The 15,159-nt window shown below is 51.6% G+C and overlaps 1 protein-coding gene across 4 annotated transcripts in view; it reads left to right on the top strand.

The window, feature by feature from the left end:
- ATP10A (ATPase phospholipid transporting 10A (putative)) overlaps positions 1-15,159 on the top strand; it is a 180,870-nt gene that overhangs the window by 119,297 nt on the left and 46,414 nt on the right. For all 4 annotated transcript variants that reach the window (XM_042235015.2, XM_027956993.3, XM_015101852.4 and 1 more), the window contains 5 exons: positions 2,129-2,214; positions 10,625-10,731; positions 11,090-11,221; positions 12,750-12,880; positions 14,438-14,690. In XM_042235015.2, the coding sequence (XP_042090949.1) occupies positions 2,129-2,214; positions 10,625-10,731; positions 11,090-11,221; positions 12,750-12,880; positions 14,438-14,690 (709 nt within the window). The remainder of the gene's footprint in view (positions 1-2,128; positions 2,215-10,624; positions 10,732-11,089; positions 11,222-12,749; positions 12,881-14,437; positions 14,691-15,159) is intronic.

Raw genomic sequence — 15,159 nt, 5'->3', positions numbered from 1 at the left:
GCAGGAGCTTGGCTGGTGGGTGACTTGGGCACCACCTTGAACACAGTTTGGCAGGAAGTAGATGGGTAAATGATTGGGTGGAGAGAATAATAAATATATTTCTTACATGGGGGTATTTAGAGATTGTCAGTTAAGTTGGAAACAATCAAGGTAAGTAGAATTTTCTCATCCAAAAGATGTGCTCCGGACACAAAACTCTTTTTAAATGGGAGAGTTAAAGATGGGCTCTATATTATATTAGTTTGTTAGGGCTACAGAGTGGCCTAAACAACAAATTTATTTTCTCGCAGTGCTGGAGGCCACAGAGTCCAAGGTCGAGGTGTCAACAGCATTGCTCTGTTTGAAGCTCCTCTCCCTGGTTTGTAGATGGGTGTCTCCGCCCTCTTTCTTTCCAGTCATCCCTCAGCACACGCGTGTGCGCGCGTGTGTGTGCGCGTGTGCATGTCCACGTGCTGGCAGATTCCCTCTTCTTAGCAGGACACCAGGCAGACCGCATGAGGGATGAGGGCTCACCCTAATGATCCCATTGTGCCTTACTTACCTTTGTAAAGACCCTGTATCCAAATGCAGCCACATCCTGGGGTACTGGGGATTAGGACTTCACCACGTGGATTCTGGGGGTGGGAGTGGGGAAACACAGTTCAATCCAGAACAGTCTCTGCGGGTCCCTCCAGGTCTAAAAATCCTCCCCAACGAGCAGACGAAGGCAGGCATCCCGTGCCCTGGGCACACACATTCCCTAGGCCACAGGCTTATTGGTAGAACGTTACAAAGGCAGCTCTGACGCTCCAGAGACAGAATGTTCTAGTCTTTGAGCCATGCACATTACATTTTTCTTCGAGAGAAAGAATCATAAACAGAGACAGAGTATTTTAAGTCCGCCCTCCCTGTCTGCCAAGAATAACCCTCGTGTGCTGGGGAACTCACCCCCTTCAGGGCCGTCCTGGGTGTTGCATCGGCAGAGGTCTGCTCTGGAAAAGGCAACTGCCTGGCTTCAGGAGGATCCACAAGGCCTGAAATAAACACACTCCTCCAAGCATAGCCGTACTCTGGAGCAGAGCCACAGGGCATTTCAGTCCACAGAGAGAGGCGCCCATAGCTAATGAAACTTCAAGAAGAGTCTTTAAAGTGGCGCTTTCTTTTCAGCTATGGAATCGAGCTACTACTCTGTAGTGAGTTCTTGCAACGTCCATGACACCCTGGAAAAGAGTCAGGCTGACTTTTGAGTCATTACCTTCACAGCGATCTTCTCTGCCAAGTGGGGGCGCTGTTGTGCTGGAGTAACCGTTACCTGGAAGGGGGGTCACCAGTGTTTCTACCATCCCTCTGATGTTTAAACAGTTACCCTTTTTCTGTGATGCTAGGCTTGCGTGAGCCAAGACAGATCTTCCTCTTTTTTTTTTTTTTTTAACCACGTGGTGACACTTGATGGAGAAAAGAGAATGGCCAGTCTGATCAAAGCAAGCTGGTTTTAAAACTCTGTAGAAGGGCCTCAGTAGTTTACACTGGAGGTGTGTCCTGGTGTCTCTGGTTCGCTGCCTGCCACACACCCTTCTTGCCCTTTCCCTCTCCACACGCATCTCTCCACACGAGCCAGGCCTCGCTTCATCTCTTGGTGCCAGACTCTAAGTGAAGGGCTTCCTTTGTGGTGAGCTCTGACTTTTTCATCAAGCACAAAGATAAAGAAATGATTGGCTTACACACAGATTATTTAAATGTTATCTGTGAAGAATTTTTAGAGCATGTTGAGGAAATGATATTTTTATCCTAAGCTCCTTTTTTCTCAGATAGAAGCTGCTTCTCCGAATCTGTGTAGAAAGTTGGAAGGTGCTGATCTGTCTCAAGAAACTCAACTCATCCCTGCCGCCTTCTACCATATATGCTAAATTTACATTAAAGCTACAGTCCTGTGGGCTCACTGACAGCTGTCATTCACTGTAGAAACAAAAATGCACAGGCCAAGCACTGTGTGTGTGCACGCGCACGTGTGTGTGTGCACGCGCAGGTTACACACACAGAGCCCTTCATGATAGGCTGCCACTGTGGGTGGGAGACCAAGAAGCAAGTGACTGTTAGAGGGACAAGGCTGACCCCAGATCTCTCTAATGTGCTCCTGCTATTATTTTAGGTCTCCGAATTCAATCCTCTGACGTTCACCAGCATAATCGAGTGTGAGAAGCCCAACAACGACCTGACTAGGTTCCGTGGGTGCATGTGAGTATAGACCTCTGCCTGGGCTTACCCTTCTGTTTGACAAACGATATGAGTGTGTACAGCCGACCCTTGAGCAGCTTGCGGTGTGGGGTGCCAACCCCCGCCAGTGTCCATGGTGGATTGATCCCAGGACCTGCCAGGGTACCAAAACCACAGATTTTTAAGTCCCATAGTCTGCCCTCTGGATCTGCACTTCCGCATCTGTGGATTTAGCCAAGCTTGGATGGTGTAATGCTGTGTTTACCGAAAAAAACCCTGCGAATAAGTGGAGCCACACAGCTCAAACCCATGTTGTTGGACGGCCCACGGTGTATAGTATAAGGCAGTGTGTGTCTGTGTGTGAGTGCAGCCTTTCAGGACTGTTGCCGTGTCCCTGAGCTTATGGGGCTGCTTGACAAGAGTCTGTCAGCAGTGGGCGCTGGTCAGATCCCCTCCGTCCAGCAGCCTGGGAAGGTGGGGGGTGAGAAACATGGTGACTGCACGTGACCCCATAAGTGGAAGCACAGACGCCAGGCAGAAGGAGCCTGCCTGGGAGGTCTTGCCTTCATTCATACTCTCAGCCACTGAACAAGTATCTGCTGAGCACCTACTATGTGCTAGGCCCTTTTTAAGGCTCTGGGGATAATGCAGTGAACTGAATACAAAGAAATGCCTTCCGTCTTGTTTGTTTCACTGTAGTCAGGGGAACACAGAAACATAAACAAAATTAAAAATCCTCGAGCATGTTAAATAAATAGTCCAGCTCCTTGCCCTAAAACAGAGACAAGAAAGGTAGATGAATGACATGGGATCAGCTGCCTGGTGGTCCTTGTTGAAGCTGGGCTGGAGGCTGTCCAGGGGAAGTAAGGCCACCCTTGTGCTTCTGCGAATGGTTGGAAATTCCTGTAATCGAGTTGTGCAGGCCGTGGACCAGCAGCGTGGGGAAAAGGGAGGTGGGAGAGAACAGGGGTCACATGGACTTGTGGAGCTGCCACTGGCGGGGATGCCCCGCCGGGGGGCAGCTGTGTGGACCCGAGCCTGGGGCCGCAGGTGTGATGCGGGGAGCTGGGGCTTCCCGCAGTGTCCAGCTCTGCGGGACCAGCTGCTTAGGATGCTGCTTAGAGGCTGAGGTGCAGCTTGGCCACCACAGACACGTGGGCAGGGCTGGAGCTCTGCTTCTGGAGGGGCTCCACTGCAAGAGCTTTCGGCATGCACTCGAGGCTTTGCCTGTGTGCCTGCAGTGGGGTCCCCATCTTGTTGAGGGCGATGGGAGAGTCAGTGAGTGAAAAGTATGCACCATAAAGGGCAAGAGATGTTCATGCCTGCTGAAACTGCCAGTGCTTACCTGTTCTTGCCTGAGGATCAACTAGAACTTGGAAGGGTTAGATCACCCCTTAAAGGGCCTGGTTAAAAGAGGGTAAAACTCTTAAGAAAAATCCTAAAATGTTAGCTGTAAATTGGGGGGCAGATACTCAGGCCTCCATCTGAAAGTGGTCTTTTGTGGGTTTCCCAGCCCCTGTGGGTACCGCCCACCCCCAGCCCCAGACTTTGTACACATCACACCATCCTTGGCACCCAGGGCCCAGCGGGCAGAACAGAGCAGACCCTGAAGTGAAGGCGGTGGGGGCAGCCTCTAGGGAGCACATTCTGAGGGCATTCTTGCTGATGGGTAACTTTTGGTGACAACTCTGACCTCCTTCTCCAGGCTGTATCGCGGCCGGTGCCCTCCTGCTGTGTGGTGAGACCACCCACACACAATTGTTGCCTGCCCCAGACTGGGACTGGAGCTGGAGGGGCTTCAGCCCCTAATCAGCAGCTCTCGGTTCTGCCCTTGGGAGCTCCCTCTGTGTTTGTTGGTTATTGCTCAGTTGCTCAGTTGTGTCTGACTCTCTGCAACGTCATGGACTGCAGCACGCCAGGCTTCCCTGTCCTTCACCATCTCCAGGAGCTTGCTCAAACTCATTGAGTCAGTGATACCAGCCAACCATCTCATCCTCTGTTGTCCCCTTCTCCTCCTGCCTTCAGTCTTTCCCAGCATCAGGGTCTTTTTCCAATGAGTCAGTTCTTTGCCTTAGGTGGCCAAAGTATTGGAGCTTCAACTTCAGCATCAGTCCTTCCAATGGATATTCAGGGTTTATTTCCTTTAAGATGGACTGGTTTTATCTCCTTGTGATCCAAGGAACCCTCAAGAGTCTTCTCCAACACCATGGTTCAAAAATATCAATCCTTGGGCACTTAGCCTTCTTAATGGTCCAACTCTCATGTCCATACATGACTCCTGGAAAAACTACAGCTTTGACTGTATGGACTTTTGTTGGCAAAGTATCTCTGCTTTTTAATACCTCTGTGTTAAACAGGGATATTAACTACATCTGGCTTTTACTGAGGCTGGCTGACTCTGAAGCCCATGCTTTCTAACAAGGCAGAGCCGGTGAACTACTCTACTTTATTCATCTGTATAATAGGGAGAATCCAGGAGGCCCTTGTGTCATGGGTGCAAAGCTTTGTCAGTTTAGTATGTGGAAGGCTTTCAGAAGAGAGGGTGCTTAATAGACACCGGCTACTATTACGGTCGTTGCTTCTGGGTCAGTGCTGTCATACGATAGAGGAGGGAGAGCCCAGTTAGCAGGGAGGCCGAGGGGAGAACTCGAATACTCCCTGGGGAGGGAGATCCAGTGGACGTGGACGAGCAGGCCGGCAGGAGGGCTTGTCTCCTATGTGAGGATCAGGGAAGAAACTGGTGGAGGAGAGATAGGAGTTGGGATTCCCTGCCTGTGAGGAGCTGGCGAGTTCATCTGGTGGAATGACCCAGCTGATAGAAAAAATGCATATGATAGGAGTTTGGGGAGTAGGAGCTGGATTTACGGGTTTGAGGAGCCTCTGTCTGTAGGTTGTGTTTGAAGATGGCGACACAACAGACCAGCGTGGGTCAGGGTCAGAGGGCACGAGAGGAAGGGAACAGACAGCAGTTCCCACAGCCGGGAGCAGGGGCCAGGGATGCTATTCCAAGGGCAGCGCGATGGGATGAGCACAGGAGCCCGGCTCGGGAGGAAGGCGGCCGTGCCAGACTCTGCGGGAGCCCTGGAGGGAGGGTCCTGCTGCGGGGGCTGATGATGGGGACGGAGGAGGACTTCTGTTTCAACCACTCTAGAAACGGGTCTCGAAAAGGAAGGGCCAAGCCGGGAATGAAAGCCTCGAAGAAAGGAGGGACGCTTGGTAGGGAGAGAGAAATAACAAAGGCCGGCTGGAGATCTCCAGGGGCCCTCCACGGGCGGGGACTGCGGTGACCCGAGAGGGGGTGTCCTGCGGCCCTCGCCCACCTGCAGCCTGAGCACCGCCCCCACGCCGGCCCCTGCAGCCTTTCTCGGGAAGACACCTCCAGCAGCCAACTCAGCTGCCCAGGCGGACGCCTCCAGCAGGCACTCCCGCGTCCTCCTCGCTGGCGCCACCCAGTTATGCGGCAAGGGCTGCCGCCTCAGGGACCTCTCCCAGCTCTGGTCCAGCCCTGTTACCCTGTCACGCTTCTTCTCACTTTTCCCAACAGGCCATCCTCCCTGCTGCTTCCACCAGAGCCTGGCCCACCCAGGTCCTGAGTGCCTAGACCGCCCCTGCAGCTGCGCCTTGCTCTCTCTACTGGGCAGTATTTTGGATTTGCTACAAGGATGTCAGGGTGCAGATGGGACCCTCTCGTGGACAGGCCTGTCCAGCCGGGGCTCTGGAGCTAGCTGTTGGCTGCGGGGCTCTGGAGCTAGCTGTTGGCTGCGGTGTGTTGAAAACGCCTCCCTCTGTGACTCGGGCAGAGGTCTGCAGGAAGAGTGCTGGGGAGTGGGAGGCGGCTGAGCAGGGCCTCGGAGAGGGGCCTGGGCCCAGGTCCCGAGTCCTCCTCCAGGTCCTGAGCCCTCCGCCAAGCAGAAGGGGGGAGGGGGCCTCTGCCTGCCTCTCATCCTGATGCTCAGGCTTGGGGCTGCCCTGGGCTGAAGAGCTGCGGCTTAGCCTCAGGGCCAGAGCCTCAGGGCCAGAGCAGCTGCGGAGCCAGTTTCCTGGTTTGTTGGCTTTCTTCGTCTGCCTCTGGTGGCCTGCCTTCAGCCCAGCTCAGCTGCTGCCCTGTAGCCCCATTCAGGCCACCAGGCAGTCCAGTGGGTTTCACTCTTAATCCAAACGTGAAACCTTAGCTGTTTGCAGCTGGAGAACTAACCTTGCTTGAGATTGTGCCAAGACATCCCCAGACAGAGTCCCAGCTCATCCCCTTCCCCTTAGGAAAGTTATCCTGTGTGTCTGAACCTCGGCTGCCAGCAAATTCTGGACGGAACAGTGGCTGACAGTGGAGTGAAAGACCCGGTGTGAGTCGGAGCACTTCGTGCCAGAGGGTGGGGTCAGCCATGCGGTGCGGTCCCATTGGGTGAATGCCCACAGTAGGAACATCTTTAGAGGCAAAAAGGGGATTTGTGGTTTGCCCAGGGTTGGACGTGGGGGAGGAATGGGGAGTGGCTGCCAATGGGCATAGGGTTTCTTTCTGATGAAAACATTCTAAAATCAGCTGCTGGGGATTACTGAAAAACTCTGTGAATATACCAAAAAAACCTGGGCTTTACACTTTAAATGGATGAATTTCACAGTATATGAAACATAGCTCAGGCTTTTAAAAGCCTTAGGCGCCTCATTACTCCAGTGTGCTTTAACGCCCACTGGCTTTTATAACTCTATTTATTTCGTTTTGGCTGTGCTGGGTCTCACTGCCCTGCAGGCTTCCCTTCAGTTTTGGAGGAGGGGAGCTTCTCTCCAGCTGCCGTGGCTTCTCTGGTCGCTGAGCGCAGGCTGCAGAGCGCTCAGGCTCAGTAGTTGCGGCTCCTGGGCGCAGGCTCGGTGGCTGTGACACGGGGTTTAGTTGCCCTGCGGCATGTGGCATCTTCCTGGGTCGGGGATCACACCTGTGTCTTCTGCATTGGCGGGCGGGTATTCTTTACCACTGAGCCACCAGGGAAGCCCCTGCTCATTGACCTGAATGCAGTGCCTTTAGCTTGCATGCGTGTTCAGTTGCTCAGGCCGCCGAGCTCCTCTGTCCATGGGATTGTCCAGGCAAGAATACTGGAGTGGGTTGCCGCTTTTTCTCCCGGGGATCTTCCCGACCCAGGGACCAAACCCACTTCTCATACGTCTCCTGCACTGCAAGTGGATTCTTACTACTGTGACAGCTGGGAAGCCCCGTCCCCTTAGTGAAGCACTTACGAAATCCTCAGAGAGAGGAGCTGGAAATACTGCCACTGCCCACCTTTTCCACTGCCCTGGGCCCTGGCGGCCCAGAGAGTTGCTGTGGATGTAGACTCTGGCCATGAGCGCTCCGCTCGCCCAACAGCCCCAGGGCAGAGTGATGGTGGCCTTTGAAGCCACTGGTTAACCATTTTCACTTACTCCTAAAGAATGAATAAAACCGAGAGGTTAGTTGGTTTTGTCTTCTGATTCAAGGTTCCATTTCCAGCTGTAAAGCTGGGCCCTGTTTCTTGTCCTAAGTCCTCTGTGAAGTGGGTTCTGGGGTCCCTGCCTGCAGACCACAGAGCCTGCGGGACCACAGGGGACCTCAGGATACTGGCCACCCCCCAGGAGCTCTTCTGCGTGGCTCAGATTAAACGTTAAAGGATGTGTCCCTTTGCTCGGGCTGACATGGACCAGGCAGCTTAAACCACAGAAACACACTGTCTCACAGTTCTGGAGGCTGGAAGCCTGAGATGCGAGTGTTGGCAGGACCGGCGTCTCCCGAGTTCCCTCTCTGGAGCGCACAGACGCCCACCTTCTCCCTATGTCCCCACACTGCCTTCACCCCTGTGTTTGACTCTGTGTCCGAGTCTCCTCCTCTTACAGAGACAGCAGGCCTGTGGCGGTAGGGCCCACCCATATGCCCCCATAGGCCCCCATATTAACTTAATCATCTCTTTAAAGACCTGACTCCAAGTGCAGTATTCTGAGATACTGGGGTTAGGACATGAACAAACGAATTCTGGGGGAGAACACACGTCAGCCCATAAAAAAGAGCTGCTGAGGGCAGTGTGCTGGGCTCATGTTGTCGTATGCATCTTCCCAGAGTCAGCCCTGAGCCTGCGGGACCCTGCCGCCCTCTGCAGGGACTTTCCCCCTCCGGAGACCGAGGCAGCCCTTTTGCTACCAAGCATGCCAAGTGACGCCATTCTCCAGCCTTTCTCCCTTTCTGGTGCAGGGTCATCACTTAGAGCACAGTCCTCATCATCGGTGTGTGCAGCCGGGAGCTGTAAACAGGCCGATGAACCTGCCGAGATCAGTTCTGGTCTGACTTGGTCTCATTAGAAAGCACAGTAGTTGCTAAAAGGTGTAGGTCACGTCAAAGGAAGCTTAATGGAATAAATGCCTTTTTCTTGCTTCTGTTGAGTTTATCTCTTGTTCTGAATAAACGTAACTGGTTTGGTTTAGATGACGTGTCCTTAGCTGCTGTCCTGAGGAGTGGTTTCCATGCCTGGCTGTTGCAGAGAGAACCGTGGTGGTGGAGCTGGGTTTTGTGTGTGACGTCTCCCACATGGGGGTCTCTTGACACCTTAGCTGGCACTGAGGTCTCAAGTCTTGAATCTCTTTTTAAAGTGAAACTACTCTGTTCTGGAATTGCCACAAAGCGGGTATTACACAGGGTTGGCTGCCCATGGGCCTGCACATTATTTTGCATGACTTCTGCAGAAACTGATGCTGTGATGGTAAATACCAGGTTTGCAGGAAATGTGTCCCTCAGCATGTGCTTTGGCCTTATCTTGTTTAGCTTCTTTTCTTCACTGTGAAATATTTTGATTTCCCTGGTTGTGAAGAACGTGGATTGTGTCTGACACGTCCCTCATGCAGGTGGCCAGGGACTGAAGTGGCAGGAAGTGCTGTTTGCTCCAAGAAAACACCTCATGGGCTCCTTTTCACCTTGTTCCTCTCCAGACCAGCTCTGTTTCTGGTCAGTGGGCACTGTGCTAGGAGCTGTGGGAGGGATGGTACTTGCAGGGGTCTTTGATTGGTCTCCGGACCTCAGAGAAGGAGGCGGGGCTGGGGGTGGGCACAAGGGCTGGAGAGGCCTGTCCACCTAGGCTGTGAGCGGGTGGCTTTGTGGAAGGCGGGGGCCACTGCCTGCTTGACAGAGGTCAGGCTGCGCCCCTGCTCAAGTTCTGGAAGCCTCCAGGGCCTCCCCTTGTGACCCATTCATCAGGCTCCTGGGACCCCCTCCACGCCAGTGAGGCCCTAGCATAAGACAGCCTTGGCTAACAGGGCTGAGGGTGTGCCTGCCATTAATGGGCCAAGAAGATGAATTTAAAAAGCAGTTGCTTGAACTTTGTATAGTCTGAATCTAAATAACTCGTGCTCTGTCGCTCAGCATGTCCAACTCTTTGCGACTCTATGGACTGCAGCCCACCAGGGTCCTCCATTCATGGGATTCTTCAGGCAGGAATACTGGAGAGGGTTGCCATTTTCTCCTTCAGGGGATCTTCCCAACCCAGGGATCGAACCCACATCTCAGGTGACTCCTTGCATTGGCAGATGGATTCTTTACCACTGAGCCACCTGGGAAGCCCAATAAGCCAAATTATAAAATTGTCTCATGGAATTTATCACATCAAATTTAACATTTTGATGTTTCTAATGACCTTTTATAAGAAGAACAGAATGTAGACAGTATTGTTGAAACCAATGTGATCCCTTTTTGTAGAGAAATATTTGTACTTTGTGACAACATGAGGTGTACTGGTGAGCAGTGTTCTCTGTGGTGAGCAGGCTGTGGGCAGAGCCCACCTGGCAGGGTCTTCCCAGGCAGGCTTCCCACCTCGGGCCCCAGTTTGGGCTCTGCCCTCTCTAAGCTGTGGCCAGTCTCTGTGGTGACAAGCCTACAGTGGCCCTGCTTCCAATTCTGATGTGTGGGTCTTTCTCACACCAAGCAATTCTGTGACATCAGCCGGCTATCCCACAGTCTAACTCAATTCTGACGCCATGCAGGGAGAGTATCAGATCCCATGGGTGACAGGCTCAGTCCTGTGTGTCAGGAACAGCCAGGCTCAAAGACCAAGTATTAGAACAGCAGACATTCCTAGTGCTCTTATCACTTAGGAAATTAAAAGAATTTGGGGAGCTCTGTGCCAGGTACTGGGGCTAATTATTAGAATAAAAGGTTATTCTAGGAGCCCTGTGTCAGGTACCGGGAGCAGAGACGAAATTATACATTTCTTATTATTCCACAAAGCCCATGGGGCAAAGTAAATAACAAACATCAGGCTCTGGGGAGGCTTCTAGAAGTTTGCATAGCCCCACCTCCGCTCTTGCTGAGACCCACTGGGCCCCTCCGCCCCTCCCTTGTCCAGCTCCTTGCCTGGGCCTGCCTTCCCTGGTGGCACTGCTTGAGTAGTGAGCACCCTCCTGACCCGTGCCAACTGTTCCCTGACAGCATACATGGCAATGGCAAAAAGGCTGGACTCTACAAAGAAAATCTGCTGCTTCGAGGCTGCACCCTCCGAAACACGGAAGCCGTCGTTGGTATTGTCATCTATGCAGGTGGGTGCTGCGTGTCACCCATCTGGGACAGGCGCTGGCTTGCCACAGTGGGCTGGATGTTCCTGGACATGGCTCCCTGACTGTTTTGTTCTGTTCCTGATTATCAAAGTAGCATAAGCCCACTGCAGGAAACCAGGAAACAAGCGAAATGTTTAATAGTACCTGGACCGGGAGTGTTCCTAGCACGTCAGCCTGTTTCTTTCTCTGCATCGCCCCCAGGTGGTCGCACATGTGAGCTGCATTGTGGAGCCCGGTTTTCTGACTGAGCCTGTCCCTTGTGGATCGCTGGATGGCAGCCTCCTTAGTCCCTCTGTCCGCGCTGGCCCTGATGCATCGCTCTTCTCTGTCTGCCCTGCAGGACATGAGACCAAGGCTCTGCTGAACAACAGTGGCCCCCGCTACAAGCGCAGCCGGCTGGAGAGGCAGATGAACTGCGACGTGCTCTGGTGTGTCCTGCTCCTCATCTGCATGTCTCTGTTCTCAGCCATTGGTGAGTCTTCTTGGAGGGCCGTGAGGAGTGGGCACTGCTGGACGGCCCCCAGACGTGCCTGCCAGGCTGCTTCTGTCTCCTTCTGACCTGGTGCTCCAAATGATACACGTTTGTCCTGGGCTGGGACTCGGGGTGTTTGTCCCAGTGAGGCCACATGGAGACGCCTCAATGCATGAGCTCGGCAAAGTGGTATTTTTGGAATGGGCAACTTCTTGGGTGGAAGGACAGCCTAATCACGTCTACTGTAATGATTCCAGTGGAAAAAGTGACACTGACCTTCTGACAGCAGGAATAAAGAGCAGTAGAAGCACAAATTCTACTAAAAGGGACTCTGGGAAAACAGGGCAAACACTATTTGGGTTCTGGAAGGGGCTAGCAGTTAGGCTGAGAGCTGACTCTGGCACCTGCAGCCTCCCGTGGCCTCCAGACCTCACCTGCCTGGGGGTGCCTGGCAGGCAAGCACGTGGTGCCTCCGGGCAAATGATGGTTGTGCCCCCGCTCAGCTGCCACCATGCCCAGGTGTGACGGGTTTCAGAGCCTATTAAAGGCACAGGTGTGTGGGCATGAAAGGGCTCTGTCATCAGCTGGGCACGATGAGATCATGTGTGTTGCCATTGGCTTCTCAGTCTGTCGGACTTCCCTGGTGGCTCAGATGGTAAAACGTCTGCCTGCAATGTGGGAGACGTGGGTTTGATCCCTGAGTCGGGAAGATCCCCTGGAGCAGGAAATGGCAACCCACTCCGGTACCCTTGCCTGGAGAATTCCCTGGATGGAGGAGTCTGGTAGGCTATAGTCCCTGGGATCCCAAAGAGTCAAACATGATTGAGCAACTTCACTGGTTCTTAGTCTGTGAGATGTGAAATTTGAATCTCCAAGCAGGGACAACAGGCAGTATTCAGAGCCTACTAGTGTGTTGCAAGGAGAAAGCAATGGCATCCCACTCCAGTACTCTTGCCTGGAGAATCCCGTGGATGGAGGAGCCTGGTAGGCTATGGTCCATGGGGTCACGAAGAGTCTGACACGACTGAGCAACTTCACTTTCACTTTTCACTTTCACACATTGGAGAAGGAAATGGCAACCCACTCCAGTGTTCTTGCCTGGAGAATCCCAGGGATGATGGAGCCTGGTGGGCTGCCGTCTATGAGGTCGCACAAAGTTGGACACAACTGAAGCGACTTAGCAGCAGCAGCAGTGTGTTGCAAGACACATGTTAGGAAACTCATCTCTGGGGTTCCTCACTGGCAGGTGCCCGCACACACCCAGTTCCCACGTTGTGACCATGTGCTGTTCGGTGCCAGCGACAGGGAAGGTCCAGGGCAGAGTCCCAGGCCCAGGGCCTGCCTTCCAGCACTCTGATCACGGTGCCAACAGTACCATGGGCTTTGCTTTCTTAGGTGGCCAGTTGGGTGGACAAAGCCCACTGTGCTTGTGTTGAGTGACAGTCTTAAAGTGTTGCTGTGATTTGGACTAGCACTACTCTTATTTCTCTATTGGGTGGATGACGTTTCTCTTTGAATTTTGCTACAGGACATGGACTGTGGGTGCAGCGCTATCAAGAGAAGAAATCATTATTTGATGTCCCTGAGTCTGATGGCACCTCTTTATCCCCAGTCCCAGCTGCAGTTTACTCGTTTTTGACAATGATAATAGTTTTGCAGGTAACAATACTAAGTTCTGTATGCCAGTTGCTTTAGCTTTCTGGTGAGAACTTCAAGTCACCGCAGTCTTCTAAGAACTTCCTACAGATTCTGCATCTGGGTGGAGCACAGATTAACCTGATGAATGTGTTGTCTTTTGTGTTCCACCTGACTTACCTAAAGGACCTTTCCTGGGGTGCTTTTCAAGTTAAAGTTCTCCTTTACTGTTCTTACGATTCTTAGGTTCTGAGGGGTTGGTTTTTGGATCAGTGTTTTTTTTTTTTTTTTTTTTTTCACTCAATTACTTCTTTGAAAAGCCCACATTTTATTTTAGTATGATTTTAAGATCAACAGACTAGTTTCAAAAAATAGTACAGAGAGTTCTCACATGCCCCTCACCAAATGTGCCCTAATGTGAGTGTATTACATTTCCATGGTACATGGTCAAAACTGAGAAACCAGCTTTAAGACTCTGCCACAAACAAGATTCCAGACATTATTTAGCTTCTACTAGTCTTTGCACCGATGTGCTTTTTCTTTTCCAGGAGTCGCTTCAGGATATTACACTGCAGTTTGCAGCACTGGTTATTATAGTTTTTGTTATCATTAGTTCCCCCTGCCTCCCAAACAAGTCCTCATCATTAACTGAGCAACTATGGCCCACAGGCCTGTGGGAGTGGCAGGGGCAGGGAGCATCTCTGCCACCCTCCTTAGGGAGAAAGAGTGAGCAGAAGGTTTAGCCTTCGCTTAAGGTGGGCTCTACTATCTTTTTTACATGTGCTTCACACAACGGGCAATAGTCTTATTTAACTTTCCAAATTAGTCGTCTTTTATGAATGCAAATTTTGTTCTAGCCTTGAGTTAGTACTGTAGTAGGCGTTGCATTTACATATGCTTAAGTTACCCAAAGAACCCAGTTAGTCGGGATGTGATAGTCTGAACCCGTAAGTATCAGCATAATACGGTTACTCCACAAATAAAGACAAAATTGAACTTTGATTTTATGAAGGTTATTCTTGAATTGTCAAAGCATAACTGTGACTGTTCTTCTCAAAGCCTCTTGCCTCTGCTCTGTATTGTACAAGATCACAGAGACTGTCCTCCGGCACAGAACCCGCCTCTGAAAAGACTGTCTCTCCTGAACGGTGGGGTGTGTCTGCGGCACGGGCAGCTCCTGCCATCGGGAGCCCCGGCTCAGCCTGGGTGTGAGGTGACTTTGCTTTTGAGGACTCTGACTGTGCCATGTGTTTTGTTTCTCTCTCTCCTTCCCTAGCTTCTCTCACGTGCAACTTAGTAATATGAAAATGCTTGCTTCTATACAAGCCCTGGTTTCCATGCTTCCAGACATGATAGTGGATTTCCTCTCTGTGGCACCATAGGCTGCCCTAGTTTAAACTCTTTGCCAATACTCTAATAGTCTAACAATACTGACTCTAAGCCAGCCTGTTTAAGCTCTGAAAGGTACAGTATAGTTCCTACTTACTTGCAGTTATAGTTATTTGTCATTTAAATTGAAAACGAAATCCCCAGCTTGCAGGTCCTCACTGTCATTCATTCTGTGTGCTTTGTGTCTCCTAGGTTTTGATCCCTATTTCCTTGTACGTGTCTATCGAAATTGTTAAAGTATGCCAAGTGTACTTCATTAACCAGGATATAGAACTATACGACGAGGAAACAGACTCGCAGCTGCAGTGCCGAGCTCTGAACATCACGGAAGACCTAGGGCAGATACAGTATATCTTCTCAGATAAAACGGGCACTTTAACTGAGAATAAGATGGTTTTCCGAAGATGCACTGTGTCTGGCATAGAATATTCTCATGATGCAAATGGTGAGTCTGGTGACAGAGCTTCCATCTGGGCAGGACCAGAGAGCTATCAGAGCTGCATGCTTGTGTGTGTGTGTATACACAAACTGAGAGCTTCAGGGGTTGATTATTTTGCGGGGAGAATAAAACAGAAAGGCTGTCAAAGCAACTCTGGACCATCATCTACAGAAACGCCCTCTCTTCAGTGCTGATGACACCATGCTCCCTTGCACTGTCTGGTGTGGTGGGCATCTGTTTAAACATTCATTTTCTGCCAGACAAGCAGAACCAAGGAGGGAAATTTCGAGGAACTCACATCAGCGGCATTCAGTCTCTCATACCAAGAGGCAAAGAGATGTTTCCTTTGCCACCCGTCGATTTCCTTATTATCAGCTGAAAATGCTCAGCAGGGTATTGGGCAGTCTATGCTGTGTTCTTTCCAATGAAATACAATGTCCCAGAGAGAAGTGTCACCTCTCTTTGGAATTTGGGC

Source organism: Ovis aries, chromosome 18 (genome assembly GCF_016772045.2).
Source record: "Ovis aries strain OAR_USU_Benz2616 breed Rambouillet chromosome 18, ARS-UI_Ramb_v3.0, whole genome shotgun sequence".
Taxonomy (NCBI): domain Eukaryota; kingdom Metazoa; phylum Chordata; class Mammalia; order Artiodactyla; family Bovidae; genus Ovis; species Ovis aries.
The sequence above is the reverse complement of the archived record's forward strand: the minus strand, read 5'-3'. Positions and strand labels throughout refer to the sequence as shown.